Source organism: Haliotis cracherodii, unplaced genomic scaffold (assembly GCF_022045235.1).
Source record: "Haliotis cracherodii isolate W230 unplaced genomic scaffold, xgHalCrac1.p SCAF_22, whole genome shotgun sequence".
Classification (NCBI taxonomy): Eukaryota; Metazoa; Mollusca; class Gastropoda; order Lepetellida; family Haliotidae; genus Haliotis; species Haliotis cracherodii.
The window spans coordinates 5,623,663-5,643,754 of record NW_027266278.1 but is presented as its reverse complement, the minus strand read 5'-3'; the positions used below and the strand labels follow the sequence as shown (position 1 = coordinate 5,643,754).

The window sequence follows — 20,092 nt, the reverse complement described above, 5'->3', positions numbered from 1 at the left end:
TTTGTGGAAGTGATGTAACAGTGTATGCTACTCTCCAAACAACATATTTGAAGCTATCTGTTGCTGTGTAATTTCCAACATAAAATATATATGTAGATATACGCGCAACTGTCCTTAGAGTTATGAAAGAAATCAAAGTAAAATATTCAGGAAATAAATATATTAATTAAAATACGTAGCCCCGTGTGGTATTCTATGCTAACGTATAAGAGACGACTTATCGGATTGGATTGTTCAAACCACGGACGTTCATACAATACTATATACGACTTTGTTCAAACTCAGTGACTCCAGTTCGTGATATAAGTAATCCAATTGACGACACAATTCATTCTTTACTGTTATCATGAAGTGAATTAATTATATCAGTAAATATTGGATGATATCGTGAAATGGATTAATGTTATCAGCTTTAAGTACGATACTTACAATAAATAACAATATCGTTAATCGAATTTTACTTATCTTTGTATATCAACTGATTATATTCTAAAATGAAAATCGAGTTACAGGTATCAATAAAAGAATTACTGATATAAATGAACTGGTGACATCAGTAAATCTAACCTATTCACGAAATCACTAAATATGGTAAATGAGCAATATATGGCAAGCCATATTTACTTGAATTTCCGATTAACTGATATCAATTCTTTTCATTATATCAATATTTACTTATTGATATCAGTAATGTTTTATTTATATAATTTCTTTTAGTGATACGACGACATATAATTATATCTGATTACTCGATGATATTGTGAAAAGAATTAATAATACCATTTAAAGAACTAGTGATAACTTGAATTTATTTCATGATATCACTTTATATTACCATACACACAATGAGTAATGGGTGGCCTAATTGTCAAAGGTGCCACAATTATTTTTGAGGAGTTGCGTCCCTTTGAGTAACTTATAAATCGTGGGTTCGAATTCCAGATTCCACATGAATATGTTTCTTGGTTTTCAGACACTCGCCCATGCTCGTGGGTTTCACTAAAACTCACTCATGCTGAGAAGATATGTGACACTCACTCCACAAGCTGAGGCGACATGCCACACTCATGCATATATACAACTTGGCGAAGCAGGATCCATTCCCAGTCTATTCCGAGCTTCCATTTAACTGATACCCAGTAGAGGAATATCATGATTTAGCGCTCATTGTCGAGCGTCGAGTAATAAATGTTCTATTTTGGGTATGTTTCGCCAATATAAAGCAATGACACCAAAGTGGTCAACGTTTTGTAGACCTAGCGTCATTTGAAGCGGCGTAAACCCACACGCTCACTCTCAGAATTGTGCCCGTGAAGATTGTGCCCAGTTAGAATCGGAATTAAACAACCTATGCTTGTAAGAATCAACTACACTTGTCGTGTAAGAGGCGACTTACGGGGCTGGGTGGTCAGGCTTGCTGACTTGGTTCGTGCACAATCCATGCCATCGTATCCCAATTGCGTAGATTAATGCTCGTGATGCCAGAAATGGATTGTCTGGTCCAGACTCGATTAGTTGTAAACAGACCGCCGTCATATAGCTGGACTATTGCTGTGTGCGGCGCTTAACATCACACTTAAAAAAACATTCTGAGAATTGCTTGTGGACAAGACATATACCGTCCGGGATTATAATGTTGTTTTGGGGGTCAGTATCATTTGATTGTATATTGTGGATGTACGGTTTCCGGGAACCTCCAGTGAAGAGTCATGATATCAATCACTGGATTGTCTGGTCCAGACTCCATTATTTACAGACTGCCGTCATACAGCTGGAATACTGCTGAGTGCGGCGTTAAACAACAAACCAACCAACCAGCCCAGTGAGGAGACCGCCTCTGTGGTGTAGTAGGCAGAGCATCTGCCTGGAGAGTTGAAGCTCGTGGGTTTGATTCCCTGGCCGCTTCATAACAAAAGATGTTAAAATATGGTACTTGCTGTTACCCTGTCTGGCGCTACAAGCGTAGGCCTATACAGCAAGGACTATTTGGCTCATTGTCAGTATATGTTGTCTGAGTGGGGAATCCATGTGAAAATGCAGCATGGATCTCAGTGCATGGATAAGTACTATACAACCAGCCTTATCCGGATTAGTACACGCACGCGCGCACGCACGCACACGCACACATGCATGGAGATCTCAATATAAGTATTGAACCCGACGCTAACCCCATTTCACCACCTCCCCGAGTAAAGACTCAATGACAGAATAGATCCCAAAATAGCCTGTTTGTGTAAAAGTCTATACCATATAAAAGTTCCACGCATGTGTGAAGGAAAATCGTTGTTCACAATATTATATGAACCTCTGATTTAGTTTTAATCGTGAAAACAGTAACCACGGTAACTGCTCCGTCCTGCTGCTATACTGCCGATGAATCTTCTCTTCAGACCTGTGGACCCCTGAAGATCCGGGATAGAATAGTTGTTCAGTAACCCAAGCTTGCCGAAAGATGCGGTGGCTATGGTTGTCGACAGATGCGATTAACGGGATCAGTTGGTCCAATCTCATTAAAATCAGACATTAGTTCTCGCTACCGCTTTGTTTAGCGGTAGAGAGAACTAAGATCTGATTTTAATGAGATTGCAGGTGGTCAGGCTCGCTGACTTGGTTGAAGCATGTCATCGTATCCCAATTGCATGGATCGATGCTCATGATGTCAATCACTGAATTGTTTGGTCCAGACTCGATTATTTACAGACCGCCGTCAAACAAACAATAGACCCGTGACACCACTCTGCGAGTAATTTTAGAATATCCAGTGCTGATTTGTATTTGGTTTACTGGAGCAAACCTTCATTTCTTCCTTGAAAAAGTAAACGAAATTATATTTATATAGTTACTGGTAAAGGTGACTACACAATGGCGATGTGAATACAATGAAGATTATATATACTTTCATGTTTCTTTTCGCTATTTCTAGCACGTTTTTTCACTGTACTAACGATCGAATTTCTCCAGCATTCCCGTTAATAACGAGATCATATCATCGGAAAATGTCAAAGTGGCTTTCATTTCAGTTGTTGTGCCGTTTGACTGGCGTTTGACTAGCAGACGACGCATTTTGCTGACAATAGTTGTTTGGAAGATTCGATACTGCCTTAAGTAAGTTTATTTACGAATGCAGCGAGTTTACAACTGCACATTAATACCAGATGATCCATTTCGTTGTATCGTTTGTTTGCAAGCGAGCTATACCTTCATAAAAGCGAGGTTTTACCAGAAAACTGTTGATCCGGCTATATCTTGTTTCCGGTTGCGCATGTGCAGAGTGATTATGATGGCCGACGAGAAGGTGGAAGTGAAGACGTGAGTGAAAATTGTTTTTGTAAAATAATTTCACACTTCTGTTCAATAGCAAAATATGCTGTTGGTATATGATATGTATGTGCAACAAGAACATTCGTGCTTCATTTTTGTAGTAACTCACAGCTTGTGTGGAAAACATTTTGTGTTGTAAAAAGTCTAGTTAATCGTTTGACAATTTTTTGGATATGTCAACATTGGCAAGTAAAGAAAACAAATAGGCGAACGAACAGCAATACAGGCTATATGAGTTTCAGCCATACGTGTTTTCACCAATTCAATGATTTAGACATTCATTGTCAACAATGCATGTGTTTATTGTCCTGAATTTGCCTTTGATTTTTTTCTTCAATTAGGCCTAGCCTACCTCGTTCTTATTTTCGCTGCTATCATATTTACTGAAGTTGTCAAAGTTCTTGATGTTATTGTTTGGTAATAATCCTGAATGTTTAAAATCATTTCATAAAATATACTTATTTTATTCATCACTAGAATAAGTGATCTTTTAAATAATTCAAGGGTGTATAAACCATGACTTGTTCAATTATTTATTTGCTTAGACTATAATGTAACCTAATTTGAGATGTGTCACTTGTTTGATGGTCTAAATAGTTATATGACGCTTACTGTTTTAGACTACTCTAATGATATTTCACACTTTTGCAGGTAGATGGTGCTTTATGTCAGTCATCTAGACACACCCACTCTTCGTGTATTTTAACAATGGATACCACAAGAGGATAAATTACAAATATTGATTATAACTGGCCTTGACCTACGAACCAATTACCTATAGAATATTTCCTCAACTTTCATCAGTCAAGGTGAGTTCAAAGATATTATATTCTTCAGATTATCTCCCCATTTTATAATATGATATGGTGGATTGTTTTGCATGTCTAGGAAATAATTAATTATCGTCAAGTACCCTGTTTCCGAATGACAACTGTTTTCCAACAGCCATATTGATCATGATTTGTTGCGTTTTGACAAGAGGTGTAAGAGCCAATGTATTGGCGGATAAGGTACAAGTTTTAAGATTCCTCGAAGCTGCCAACTTTACAGTGGATACATCCAGCCTTTCAACATTGGGTTCATGTGAAGTACTGTACATCTTTCAGAACAGTTTGTCATTATTCAGAATATAAGTGCCTGTGTCATGATGAAAAGAAAGAGTAAAATAGTTTTCATGGTTCTGTAAAACACTTCAATTACTTTTACTAGTCTTTATGCTGACCTGTAACAATTTTGTTGAGAACTGAGCACATTACATGGCTGTTCATTCATGGAAACTCACTCAAGTGCAGCAGAATTTTACAGATGAGGCCATGCCTTTTATCAAGTTCTTCTTTCTATCAAGATATGGCTAAATTCTGTTGTTTTAGACATCACCTGGTCAAAACACAATTTTAAGTTTTGATTCTTTCCTGGTCGAAAATCATCAAAATCAAAAGTCGCCTTAACTGTTCCAAAGTAGGGTATGCAAGAATAAACATGTTAAAACAAGACTATGCATAGTCAAATTGACAGACCTAGCAATTTCATTCACATTATTCATATTCGACATGTCTGTCATGATAATGAATCTATCAGTTAATGGTTGCCCTAGATATAGATACTAAGATACAATGTCTCTATTTCACACAAGTTGCTAATACCAGGGATTTGTCAAGGATTCTAAACTAAGTGCCCTTGGCAGTCCAGTTTGCTAATTATTGGGATTTTCTGAAGTTCTTCTTTTTTTTAAATTCAGAGGTATTTTACCAATATATTCCAAATGTTCTAGTCACTGCATTCAAGGGGCACGGGTGGCACAGTAGTCTAAGATGCAGGGATTCGCTGTGCAGAGTTGCGTCCCTTGGGCACGCCAGAAACCTATGATTGTGGGTTCGAATCCCGGTTCGCCCCGATTATGTTTCTAGGTTTGTCAGCACCATACCCGTGCTCGTGGGTTTCACCGAAGTGGTAAACGTCTGAGACCTGCATCACGTCGGGCTTTCCTCCCACTTTAAGCTTACACACAACGATATGACTAATACTGTTAAAAGCGTTGTTAAACCCAACTCACTCACTTACTAGTCACTGCATTCAATGCAATGACCTAAAACCAAACATTAAAGTCTCTTCCTCTGACATGTCTATTGGCAATCAGCAATCAGTGACGTACAAGTCTCTATGAGGCCAATACATTAGGTATAACTAGATTAACATGAAGTGGGAAGGATTTTAATTCCAATTTGGAAATTTTGCTGATATTTGCTGCAGACTTTGGGCAGAATATTGGCCTCTGAGCAAGTATAGATAAATCCCTTACTATAGTAATGACAACCTCTAGACCATCACTGGAAATAGGTACCAGACGGTGGAACATCGTGTCTATTGGCCAAAAGGCTTCAGTCATTTATATTTTTTTGGCTCTGTGCAAACCAAATATATGTTCTTTATTATTCATTTATTTTGGGGGGGGGAATGTGCACACTTTTCTAAGGACAAGGCAATGCCATTGCTATGTAGACCTGCTGCTCGGATTCCATGTTGGTTTGAATCCCAGATTGGCCCTGGTGATGTTTCTAGATTTGTCACCACCTCATCCATACTTGTGAGTTTTATCAGGCACAAAACTGAAGAAGCTGTTATATATAACACAAAGCATGTAAAGCACCATAGCAACCATATTTATCATAGCAACCAATCAAACTACATGCTGCACGACACATACAATCGTAGAATCTATTGTTTATTACTGAGAAGACTATAGTGACCAATCAAACAGCATGTTGTATATATGACACATCAGTTCCAGAATCTATTATGTAATACTGAGACATGGCAACCAATCAAACAGCATGTTGTATTATATATGACACATACAGTTGCAGAATCTGTTATGTAATACTGAGACATGGCAACCAATCAAACAGCATGTTGTATTATATATGACACATACAGTTGCAGAATCTGTTATGTAATACTGAGCCATGGCAACGAGTCAAACCGCATGTTGAATATATCACACATACAGTTCCAGAGTCTGTTATGTAATACTGAGGCATGGCAACCAATCAAACAGCATGTTGAATATATCACACATACAGTTCCAGAATCTGTTATGTAATACTGAGGCATCATGGCATGGCAACCAATCAAACGGCATGTTGAATATATCACACATACAGTTCCAGAATCTGTTATTCAATACTGAGACATGGCAACCAATCAAACGGCATGTTGAATATATCACACATGCAGTTCCAGAATCTGTTATGTAATACTGAGCCATGGCAACCAATCAAACAGCATGTTGAATATATCACACATGCAGTTCCAGAATCTGTTATGTAATACTGAGCCATGGCAACCAATCAAACCGCATGTTGAATATATCACACATACAGTTCCAGAATCTGTTATTTAATACTGAGGCATGGCAACCAGTCAAACCGCATGTTGAATATATCACACATACAGTTCCAGAATCTGTTATGTAATACTGAGGCATGGCAACCAGTCAAACCGCATGTTGAATATATCACACATACAGTTCCAGAATCTGTTATGTAATACTGAGACATGGCAACCAGTCAAACCGCATGTTGAATATATCACACATACAGTTCCAGAATCTGTTATGTAATACTGAGGCATGGCAACCAATCAAACGGCATGTTGAATATATCACACATACAGTTCCAGAATCTGTTATTTAATACTGAGACATGGCAACCAGTCAAACCGCATGTTGAATATATCACACATACAGTTCCAGAATCTGTTATGTAATACTGAGCCATGGCAACCAGTCAAACCGCATGTTGAATATATCACACATACAGTTCCAGAATCTGTTATTTAATACTGAGGCATGGCAACCAGTCAAACCGCATGTTGAATATATCACACATACAGTTCCAGAATCTGTTATGTAATACTGAGGCATGGCAACCAGTCAAACCGCATGTTGAATATATCACACATACAGTTCCAGAATCTGTTATTTAATACTGAGGCATGGCAACCAATCAAACGGCATGTTGTACATGTTGGTCAATGTGTAATGTCAGACAATTTACAAGACGGCAAAACATTTCAGTCATTTTACAGTTATTTTCCCGCAAGATTGATTAAAAGTTTGAGAAGTTTGAAGGGCTTAAAAACATCACAATTCACCATTGTTCACTGAATGTAAAAAAGATACATTGACTTCCGTTTTCTTTAAATCCTATAATTTTCAGTCACTGGGTGATGAAGTATAAAAATTTTGGAATTTGTTATGATATAATAAATTATAAACAAATATTTGTAAAACGGCAGAAATATTTAGGTGTTTTGTAAATTGCCTAATTGACAATTGTACAAATTGACTGATTTTACACATTGACTGTAACATATATATATGACACACTGTTGTAGAATCTGTTGTGTAACACTGAGAATATGACAAACAGTCAGTTTAGAGCTTGGTTACCTGTGAATGTAACCACACTAAAGTAAACATTTGAAACCTCACGCTGTGCATTCAATTCAAATTCACCTGGTGTAGTTAAGTCTACAGTTAAACTAACTCCACAGTGAAAACACAGTTTGTTTAACTCCTAAATCATAGGTATCACGCGTTCACTTTGGGCATTCCTCCCACATGATGATAGTGTCACACTGTGATAATATCTCTGTGGTAGCCCTGAGTAGAATGTGTCCCCAGCAGCAATCGCTAGTCGTAATAGCATGGTTTTAATAATAATAATAATGAGAATTTTCCTCGTAATTCCTGGATTTTTCCTTTCAGAATGATGTAAAATGCACTTATTTTAATCCTTGTTTATAAAGCTCCCCCCCCCCCCCCCCCCCCCCCCCCCCCCCTCCGAGATTAGTGATGTTCCTCCCAAATCAAGTTATATCTGATTTTATGTCTGTAATATGCAATTTGCTCATATTTCCACACCACTCAGAGGCATGTTCCTCAAAGTGCTGTTATTACCCCGGTCACTGGATCAGTGAATAGGTCTTCAGCAGTTCATACTTGCCATAAAAGGCGACTGTGCATGTTGTAAGAGGTGACCGGGTAGTCAGACCGCTAAAGGGATCGGGTGGTCAGGCTGCTGATGCATGTCATCGTATCCCAATTGTGTAGATCCGTGCTGATGATGTCAATCACTGGATTGACTGGTCCAGACTCGATTAGTTACAGACCGCCGTTATAAAGCTGGAATATTGCTGAGTGCGGCGTTAAACAACAAATAAACAAACAAAACTGGATATGACCAATGGTGTCTTACCCGAGAGAGGTGACAGAATGATTTCCAGGTTAGAATTTGTCCTTAGCATCCCCTGCTGTTGGCAAGAGGTGACTTAATGGATTGGGTGGTCAGGATCTGCGACTTGGTTGATGGTTTGTCAATGTACCCTGATGATGTGGATTGTTGCTGATATCAATCACTGGACTGTCCTTGTCGTCTAATCCCGACTCAATTATTTACAGGCTGCTGTCATACAGCTGCAATATTCCTGAGTGTGGCGTTAAACAACAAACAAACAAATAGCTGTGATAATACCTCACTCACTCACTCCAAACAAACAAATAGCTGTGATAATACCTCACTCACTCACTCACTTTCTCTGATATGTGATATACGTATCCAACTGGCAAATCAAGTCCCAGCTGTGTTTTAATTGGTCAAGTGTCCTTGTGCCCCAGTCGCTTGGTACCAGTGATATATGTTTTTACATTGATTTTACAGGGGGTTAACTTCCAGGCTTCTTGGCAATCTGAAGCACTGTAATTGCTTTCTCCTTTGAGCAAAAATAATTGCTTTTTTATATACATGTATATAGATAATACCATAACATTGATCATGTTGATCATGTCAGTCTGTGACTGAAGAGCGTGTCTAGTAAACAGCTTGGTCTGCATGGTCTGCATGGTCTGGTTACCACAGTTAATAATAATCAATATGACAACATTAAGATCAACTGAAAATGATGCTAGGAGCCTAGTGTGAACTGGAAGGCTCTAATGATTTTGGCTGTGGTAGCCAGTCTTAAATCTTAGGAGCTTGGGCACCCTAAATCATTAACCTTTTACATTACAGCAGTGACATGGATCTTTGACTTTTATGCTTTATTTTGACCATTGGTATCGTGTGTCATTCAATGGCGATTACTGTTTCAGATTAAGTGTTATGTAAGGACCTTCTCACTGGAGTTCGGAGTGACCCTGACCCCATGGAAGAGCCAGCAGGGAACCCCGCTCCAGGCAACAGGTCAGGTGAGTCACTCCCATGCACAGGTACTCTCAGGGTTTGAAACTAACAGTTTTCATCCACTAGTCCTTATAATGATAACATATAGAAAAACCCTTAAAAAGGACAAATTTCTAATAGTCCTTATCATTTTTGCTTATGATAACTTTACCATTGGGCACTTTGGCAAGGACTATAGGACTAGTGCCAATTTCTAACGCTGACTCTTGATAAACAACATATCAACATTTTGTACAGCCATTTTAAGGATTTCAAAATGCACAAGCTTTAAAAACATTTACATGGATGTAAATAATGATGATTTCCTGATTAAAATCCGACCTTCGGCAATATCGGACAAGTCCATTTTATGTACAGTGGGGTTAACTTTTGTATTCTCACAATTTTCACGTCGATTATCAGCACCTTTTCTCCCAATACCCTTTGTTGTATCTCGCTTACCTTTGCATGCAATCATTCGACCATAGCGTATATCTGCTTCGTTCTTCGTTGTTCTTTGTGATTTATCGCGTAGCTATCTTATTTAGACCGATAAAATGTTGACGGATAGTTTGTTTGAGTACTTTATACCGATTGAAATGCTAAGCAAGGCATCACACATTTCATAATTTTATGACTAAAAAGTAAATCATGTAAATAGTAAGGATCACTAGACCCATGAAGATTCCGGTGTAGAATAGGTCTTCAGCAACCCATACTAACTTGCTGTGAAAGGCGAATATGCTTGTCGTAAAAGGCGACTAACAGAATCAGGTGGTCAGGCTCGCTGACTTGGTTGATGCATGTCATCGATCCCAATTGCATGGATCGATGCTCATGATGTCAATCACTGGATTGTCTTGTCCAGACTCGTTTATTTTACAGACTGCTGTCATATAGCTGGAATATTGCTGAGTGTGGTGTTAAACAACAAACAAACACACAAACAAACAAATCTATTTAATAAAACAATGCACAGCCATCAAAAATCATAATTGGCAACTTTGGAATTGTTTATGCAATGCTCCAAGAAAGCTAAGACAGTTTGCAATCTGTTTCATCGCAAATAATTTACAGAGAGATCTTGTTGTCTTGTTTCCTTTTTCCTTTGGCTTCTTTCTTAAATTCTTAAGTGCTTGTTTGATCTATTTGTGAGCATGATGAGGGACAACAGCTTGATGATAATATCCTTCATTGATCATCGGAACATAACATAACATGTGGCAAACCTCTTTGTGATGAGGCTGTCTGATTCTAACACTACTCACCACTTGTTGGTCTGGTCAGTGTTGGCAGTCTGGATGATAACTAGGGGTCTGGATGATAACTAGGGGTCTGGATGATAACTAGGGGTCAAACGATACAGCAGGGTCACGATACAATTCATATCACAATACAAAGGTCTCGATACGATACATATTGCGATGAGCATATTTACGTCAAATCACATGGAAACTTCTTGACAATTAATATTTAAGAGCAGTGAAAAGCTAGCTGTAGATCATGTTCGTTGTGGCTATTTTTAGTAGAGAACTTGAAATGCTAATTACACCACATTTTGCGATATCTGACAGACAAGAACGCCAGGGCTCATTTAATGACTGGTAAGTAATTTATTTCAGCAAGTGTGTCATCTTGTATTGATACAGAAAGGAAACGTATCGTGTATCGTATCATCACACAAGTCACGATTCACCGGACATGACAATAGACTGTCGAGATATGTCGAGATAAATACGCCTCACTTTATAAATGCAAGCGACTCTCACATGTTTGGCATAAATTTCAGGATTTACAGTATACTGTGGGTAATCATTTTGTGGATCTTTTAATAAACTCTGCAGTTGTACTTGTACGGAGATGTTTTGTTGCAATACAATATTTCAATAGTAATGTTGTAAAATTATACATTATCATGATTATAAATATGTCATGCGTATGTATATGAAAACTTGACGCTTTTAATGTTATGGAGTTGTATTGCATCATCAAAGGGAATGACTAGAGACTTTTTGGCAATCATTAAAATATTAAGTGTGTGACAAAGATATAAATATACTTCATCATGTTCATTGTACAATGAATTTTAAATTTTACGTTTGGTCCAAATGAAATTTGAACATCGTTCACATCGTTATTTTTATGTTTAAGCAGATTGTAAAAGTTCAATGGTTAAGGTCTGACCCTGTCTGACACTGGCGCATGTCCTGACATTTGACCTTGACCTTGCCTTCATCATTGACAGATAACCGCACTCCCTTAGATTGTGATAACCCTTCAGCTTGAGTATCTCTCCCGACAACTGTTGACACAGGGTACTCCCTGTCCAGGATGTTGATAGACTACAGGCCATTTGTCAGTTACAGGCTGTGCTCATATCCTGACCTGTCTGGGAAGCAATGACCTCACTCCAATACCTGTCAGGATACCTTTAGTTGTTTGTGGAGGCTGCTCTGCTGTTATACGGGGCGGTCGGGTAGCCTAGTGGTTAAGGCATCTGCTCGTCACGCCGAATACCCAGGTTCGATTCCTGACATGGGTACAATGTGTGAAGCCCATTTCTGGTGTCCCCTGCTGTGATATTGCTGGAATATTGCTAAAAATGTTGTAAGACCACACTCACTCATGGTAGCACCGAGACATCAAACCATTCTTCTAGCATGTCAGAAAGAATCTGAAATACTTTAATGGAATATGGAAATTGGCCCCTCAAAAAACTTCAGAGGCAAGAGATCACTCTGACTTACTAAAACCAAATCCTAACAGTGAACGCTAAACACTACATACTATTCGCCCTATTGAATATAATACCCTTAAAGAGGCCCAGTTGACAGCCATAGCAAGATTTAAGTCATTGAAACATCATGCAAATGCATGAAATGAAAGATTTACCCTTGGTACACCTTATATGATCAATGTCTGGGAGATATCATTGTTACTGCAATGTCTGGACAGTAGACAGAGACCGGAACTTGTCACTGGACCATGGGTTCACCTCCAATTGGCTGTTTGAAAATACTAAACTGTTGTTATGTCGGACTCCATAGCTGTTCCACATACATGTTACTAAAATGTACCAGTCCCCCTAATTTTTGCAAGTCCCAACTTTCAACAAAAAAACAAACATATGTAAATTATTTGGTTTTAATTCTCTCAACATCATGTTCAGTGCAAAGATGGTTGATAAGTAACAAATCTTTAGATCTCTAAGTCATTCACACAAACTTCAGTCACAATTTTCTCTCTGTCTTTTTTAATATTTCCAGACAAAGTTGCGACAAATAGATATTTAACCTAGAAATAGACAAGGGGAAACCCTGATGGTAACCATGGTAACAGACAAGCTGACTTTGTTTGAAAAATGTACTTGTACGAATATCACCGACAACAAAGATTTATTAGGTACTTTATTTGCCGGTCCACGGGGACTGGCAGTCACAGGAATTATCAGTCCAAGTTTAATTTTACCGGTACAAAACTGGTAATTACCGGTTAACGGGAACGCTGAATATATCAAACAGGCCCTGAAGTGGTGCCTTTTGCTATTTATGGCTTTTTGGCTTCTTTTTTTTTTCTCGATTTCCATGAAGACAGTTTGGACATAGACACTAAAGGTGGGATGGATTTCGTTTCCTGAGCACAACTAAAAAAACTTTCAATATCTTTCAACAAAAATTGGCAGATATTTCAAACAGATCCTAAAGTGGTGCCTTTTGCTATTTTTGGATTTTTGGCATTTTAATTTTTTCGATTTCTATGGAAACCATTTGGACTTAGACTTGGAGGGGTAGGTGTTGTTTCACTTGAAAACTGTGAAAGACTTTTCATCCAAACCTGGGACATGTATTAACCAAGGGCAGAAGTGGTGCCTTTTGCTGTTTAGGAGTTTTTTTTAAATTTGATTTTTCTGTTTCCATGGTTCCATGTCCAACTGTTCAACATTTTTTATCAAGGGCTGAAGTCGTGCCTTTTTCTATTTAGAAATTAAAAAAATATTAGTTTTTCCTGTTTCAATGGCAACGCATTTGACTTTGACTCTGTTCATAGTGGTGTGTTTGTCCTGGTTTGTCTCTAAACTAATAGGTATTCTTTGTTGAAACTGTGCTACACTCAAAGACCAGGTTGCCAAATGGTGCCGTTTGCTACTTAGGGGTGTTTAGAATTATTATTTTCCGTTTCCATGGCAACAAGTTTGATTTTGACTCTGTTCATAGTGGTGTGTACCTGACATAGAAATACAAAGTTTTGAATCCCAATTCCATGGTATTGTTTGGATAGCTCAATAACTACTCTTGTATATAGACAGGCAGATTACATAGAAATTCTCTCATCATGTTGGACTTAAAGCAACAGTCAGATGATTTGTTCTTTCGAATTTGTGGGGGCCGGGGGGATTTCTTATCTTCTGTTGACTCTTGTTTCATGACGTATAGATCTCACATATGGATGTCATGGTAACAAATGTAACAATCTCCGTCAAATCAAAGGTTTCATGAGTAGAAAGCACATTTGGACTTTCACTTTTGCGATCTTGTAAGCAATGCTCTGATTGGTTGGATGAAAGGTCACGGACATTGGGTAATGGGATGTCCTCAGATCTGTGTGTAGCAGTAGCGAGCACTAAGATCTGATTTTAATGAGATTATGAAAGTAAGGAATAATGAGCAAGATTCACCCAGGCTTGATAGACAGTAAAAATTAACTAATAATTTAGTGAATTACCACATCGATGATATTGAAAGCCAAAAAGGCTGTGTAAGGGCATATCGTTACCATGGTTTCAGATTGATATGAGGGCATGGCTGGCCCTGTTGTTTAAGGTGCCACAATTTGCTGTGCAGAGTTGCATCATGGGTAGAATCTCAGTTCACCATGATCATGTTTCTGGGTTTGTCAGCACCATATCCATGCTCAAGGGCTTCCCAAAGTGGCGAGCATCTAACACCTGCATTACAATCGGCCTTCACTTGCACTCAGACTATTTAAACAAGCTTGGGCTTCGGACTTTGTGGCCTAAGTCGCAGACTTGATAGGGTGATAAAGTGAGTCTAGGTGCCAACCCAAGCATTATTAACCTTTCCTAAATAATTAATTTTCAGTAAAACCTACTTTGAAACAATTTATTGCCAAGCAACCATCCCTAATGTTTTAATTTAACCCCCACCCCAGCATCCAGTGGGTATAGCATCATTCACAATGGTTTGTAGAAGGTTGATGTTTACCATGGCTAAATTATGTGTTGAAAACTAATCTGAATATTGAAGCTGTTGCCAATTTGATCAACAATAGACAGACGATCAATAGAAACACAACATACACAAAAAAAACTCATGTATCGGATTAGCTGAGCCAGCGGTTTAATCAGGATTTTGATACTCCATTGAGAGCTTGACAACTTGGCAGCCAGCCAATAGCCTTGGCTGTAGGGAAACATGTATAGTTGATTTGGCTGTAAGCCTAAAGGTGTTTTACAATGTGCAACATTATCGGTGTAAATCATTTAAGGCTTTCGCACACTCTGACCATTGATGCAAACTTCAGACTTGCGCTTTCCCTTTGGAAGTTTTTCGTTCTTGTGAATATCTCAAAGTAGACATACATCCAAGCTGTTGGGTCATCAATGCAAACATGGAATTCACATGTCATACTTCTGATTTAATATACATGTATACCATATGCCAAGACAGTTATTGGATTATTTAGCTCACCTGTATGAAAGTTAAAGAGAGCTTGTCATCACTGGTCATGGCCTGTTCGTCTGGCATCTGGTGTGTCATACACTTGTCTGGCATCTGGTGTGTCATACACTTGTCTGGCATCTGGTGTGTCATACCCTTGTCTGGCATCTGGTGTGTCATACACTTGTCTGGCATCTGGTGTGTCATACACTTGTCTGGCATCTGGTGTGTCATACACTTGTCTGGCATCTGGTGTGTCATACACTTGTGTGGCATCAGGTGTGTCATACACTTGTCTGGCATCTGGTGTGTCATACACTTGTCTGGCATCATGTGTGTCATACACTTGTCTGGCATCTGGTGTATCATATACTTGTCTGGCATCAGGTGTGTCATACACTTGTCTGGCATCAGGTGTGTCATACACTTGTCTGGCATCTGGTGTGTCATACACTTGACTGGCATCTGGTGTGTCATACACTTGTCTGGCATCAGATGTGTCATACACTTGTCTGGCATCTGGTGTATCATATACTTGTCTGGCATCATGTGTGTCATACACTTGTCTGGCATCAGGTGTGTCATACACTTGTCTGGCATCTGGTGTATCATATACTTGTCTGGCATCAGGTGTGTCATACACTTGTCTGGCATCAGGTGTGTCATACACTTGTCTGGCATCAGGTGTGTCATACAAGTGTCTAGCATCAGGTGTGTCATACACTTGTCTGGCATCAGGTGTATCATACACTTGTCTAGCATCAGGTGTGTCATACACTTGTCTGGCATCAGGTGTGTCATACACATGTCTGGCATCAGGTGTGTCATACACTTGTCTGGCATCATGTGTGTCATACAAGTGTCTGGCATCAGGTGTGTCATACACTTGACTGGCATCATGTGTGTCATACACTTGTCTGGCATCATGTGTGTCATACAAGTGTCTAGCATCAGGTGTGTCATACACTTGTCTGGCATCAGGTGTGTCATACACTTGTCTGGCATCAGGTGTGTCATACAAGTGTCTGGCATCAGGTGTGTCATACACTTCTCTGGCATCTGGTGTGTCATACACTTGTCTGGCATCTGGTGTGTCATACACTTCTCTGGCATCATGTGTGTCATACACTTGTCTGGCATCAGGTGTGTCATACACTTGACTGGCATCATTTGTGTCATACAAGTGTCTGGCATCATGTGTGTCATACAAGTGTCTAGCATCAGGTGTGTCATACACTTGTCTGGCATCTGGTGTGTCATACACTTGTCTGGCATCAGGTGGGTCATACAAGCGTCTGGCACCATGTGTGTCATACACTTGTCTGGCATCAGGTGTGTCATACAAGTGTCTAGCATCAGGTGTGTCATACACTTGTCTGGCATCATGTGTGTCATACACTTGTATGGCATCTGGTGTGTCATACACATGTCTGGCATCATGTGTGTCATACACTTGTCTGGCATCAGGTGTGTCATACAAGAGTCTAGCATCAGGTGTGTCATACACTTGACTGGCATCAGATGTGTCATACACTTGACTGGCATCTGGTGTGTCATACACTTGTCTGGCATCAGGTGTGTCATACACTTGTCTGGCATCAGGTGTGTCATACAAGTGTCTGGCATCTGGTGGGTCATACATATGTCTGGCATCATGTGTGTCATACACTTGTCTGGCATCTGGTGTGTCATACACTTGACTGGCGTCAGGTGTGTCATACAAGTGTCTGGCATCTGGTGGGTCATACACTTGTCTGGCATCATGTGTGTCATACACTTGTCTGGCATCAGGTGTGTCATACAAGTGTCTGGCATCTGGTGTGTCATACACTTGTCTGGCATCAGGTGTGTCATACACTTGTCTGGCATCAGGTGTGTCATACAAGTGTCTAGCATCAGGTGTGTCATACACTTGTCTGGCATCAGGTGGGTCATACACTTGTCTGGCATCTGGTGGGTCATACACTTGACTGGCATCAGGTGTGTCATACACTTGTCGGGCATCATGTGTGTCATACACTTGTCTGGCATCTGGTGGGTCATACACATGTCTGGGTTCGATTCCAAACATGGGTACAATGTGTGAAGTCCATTTCTAGTGTCCCCTGCCATGATATTGCTGGAATATTGCTAAACGCGTCGTAAAACCATACTCACTCACACACTGGAATGTCCCCCAGTCAGTGGATGAGGATTAATGGCATGGTCAGGTACATAATTGCATCACATTGGGTTTTCCTCCCACATTAAGGTGACACGCCGTGATATAACTGAAATACCATTGAAAGAGGTGTTAAAACCATACTCACTCACTCACATCACTGGAATACTGGTTAGTGTGACTTTAAACAGCAAACCGACAACATGCATTTCCTTGCACTGTAAACATGGTAAAAATCAAACATTCAGAAACCACTGGACCAATGAAGCTGATGCTTCCATCAATGATTGCACCCCAATTTGTCCAGGAAGTCCTTGGTAGCCATATTGTAAAAGTGATAAGTGTTCATCTGGAACTGTTGAAATTTATCCAAGTGATCTTCAGACCTGTGGCACTAGTTTTTGATACCTTGATGAGACTGTATTGATATTGTGTATGATTTCTGTAAAAGGATCTTTTTTGGATGTCGTTCAACAGTGACAGATATATGATTGATCATTAATCTTGTGGTAGCCAAATTGCTATAATTAGTTTCTTTTGAGTGTTTGTCATTATCAAGTTTTTGAGTCATGTTAAATACTGACTGCGAGAGCTTGTAGTTTTATTTCTACCATGTGACCCTGGTAAACTGGCATAAAGGAATGTTGAGAAATGAGTTAAAGCATTCTTTTAAAGATTCTGGCCCCCCTAAATTGTGTTGTAACAAGAACCCCTTGATTTTCATGCTTGATTGTCGCCCCGATTATGTTTCTAGGTTTGTTAGCACCATACACGTGCTAGTGGGATTCACTGAAGTGGTAAACATCTGAGATCTGCATCACTTCGGGCTTTCCTCCCACATCAAGCTGACACGCTACGATATAACTGGATTACTGTTAAAAGCGGCGTTAAACCCAACTCACTCATGCTTGATTGCAAACAATGTCAAAGGAATTCGAGCAATGAAAGACTTTAAGAGATATTTCAATATTATAAATTAATACAATATAATATGATTTAGAAATGTGTCATTTCAGTGACTTCTTTTATCTATCAGTATGTATGTTTGATGACAAGATGTCTATGTATCTGGAACAAATGTTGAATATGTGTTGAAATCATTGTGATGCTCAGAGACTTATTATATATCATCTGATTACATGAGGCTTGTTTGAAAGTATAAAAGAAAATGTGAAATATCTCTATAAACATGCTACTTAATCATGTCAATGTGTTTGGCAGAATTGATCTAGTTTTCTTTATCATGATGTTGCTACACATTTGAGAGGCTTTCCAGGGTTAGAAACAAACCTTTAGTTAGTCCACTAGTCCTTATAATGATAACACAGAGCAAAACCCCCAAAATGGGCCAATTTCAACTAGTCCTTAGGATACCTTTACTATTGGGCAGTTTGGTAAGGACTATAGGACTAGTACCAATTTCTAACGCTGCTTTCTAGCTGCTGGTATTCTACATAATGTTTACATACACACACAAATGTACAGTTTTGGGGTAGTTACAGGAATGACAAACAATTTTGAACGGTTGTTATCAGTGGTGGTTCACCAACTCTTCTCATTTGTTCCACTCAAAGTTCAAGGTCACTGTCATCATCATTGGGGCTCAGACCTGAATATTCACAGACATCCAGTTTTAGCTGCCGTGTTAGACAGCAAATAAAGAAAAGCTTGAGCAGCCATGTTGTGTAACATGTGTAATGTGATGACGTTAAGCTTTACTGCCAATTATTACCATGATGACTTATGCCAGTCTCCATCAAACACCTTTAGAGTGTACTTGCCCAATATGGCGCTTAGGATCTAGTATCCCCTGCCACGAAGTGGAATGTTGCTGATGCTTTCAAGAACTGTTTTGTCCAGCCCAGACTTGATTTATACAAGCTGCCATGATGGCTGGAATGTTGCTGATGCAGCAAAAAAACAACAGAAAACAATAATAACTCTTTCACTTTCTCTAATGTCCAGCAAAACTTTGACAATGTTTTTCTTTGACAGAAAACTCCAAGATAACTCTGCCTCATCAGCTGACGAATATCCCTCCGGCCTCAGAGTTCCCTTCTCTCAGACCTCGCTGGAACACCAATGAGGTCAGTGCTTGTGCTTGTTTTATTAGAGGAAATACGGTAGAGGAATACCAATGAGGTCAGTGCTTTTTCTAATTGTAATAGAGTCATCATGGTCAGTACTTCAGTGGTCACCAATGATCAATGAGGTCAGTGCTAACTTTAATATAGGAAATACAGTGTGGTATTTTAGTGAACACCAGTGAGGTCAGTGCTAACTTTATTAGAGGAAATTCAGTGTGGTATTTTAGTGAACACCAGTGAGCATGGTGGGTTCAGTGCTAACTTTATTAGAGGAAATACAGTGTGGTATTTTAGTGAACACCAGTGAGTTCAGTGCTAACTTTATAAGAGGAAATACAGTGTGGTATTTTAGTGAACACCAGTGAGGTCAGTGCTAACTTTATTAGAGGAAATACAGTGTGGTATTTTAGTGAACACCAGTGAGGTCAGTGCTAACTTTATTAGAGGAAATACAGTGTGGTATTTTAGTGAACATGATCATACTGTCATAGTCTATCATTGTCTGTAACTATCTGTTTGTTTTGGTTTATTTTGTAAGTTCAATATCAAAACTATCTTGTTATTCTGATCTGATGTGTTTGTAGCAGCTTTTTAAATCTAATGGAGGCATTATAGTTTTTCAAC

General features: G+C 39.1%; 1 protein-coding gene across 4 annotated transcripts in view; it reads left to right on the top strand.

The window, feature by feature from the left end:
- Window positions 1-3,284: 3,284 nt before the first annotated feature.
- The window catches only part of LOC139471141 (calmodulin-binding transcription activator 2-like), a 47,751-nt gene continuing 30,943 nt past the window's right edge, over window positions 3,285-20,092 (top strand). For 3 of the 4 annotated variants that reach the window (XM_071253400.1, XM_071253401.1, XM_071253403.1), the window contains exons 1-4: window positions 3,285-3,309; window positions 3,973-4,130; window positions 9,473-9,589; window positions 19,377-19,468. In XM_071253400.1, the coding sequence (XP_071109501.1) occupies window positions 9,526-9,589; window positions 19,377-19,468 (156 nt within the window). In that variant the 5' untranslated portion in view covers window positions 3,285-3,309; window positions 3,973-4,130; window positions 9,473-9,525. The remainder of the gene's footprint in view (window positions 3,310-3,972; window positions 4,131-9,472; window positions 9,590-19,376; window positions 19,469-20,092) is intronic. The other variant, XM_071253402.1, reaches the window with a different exon arrangement.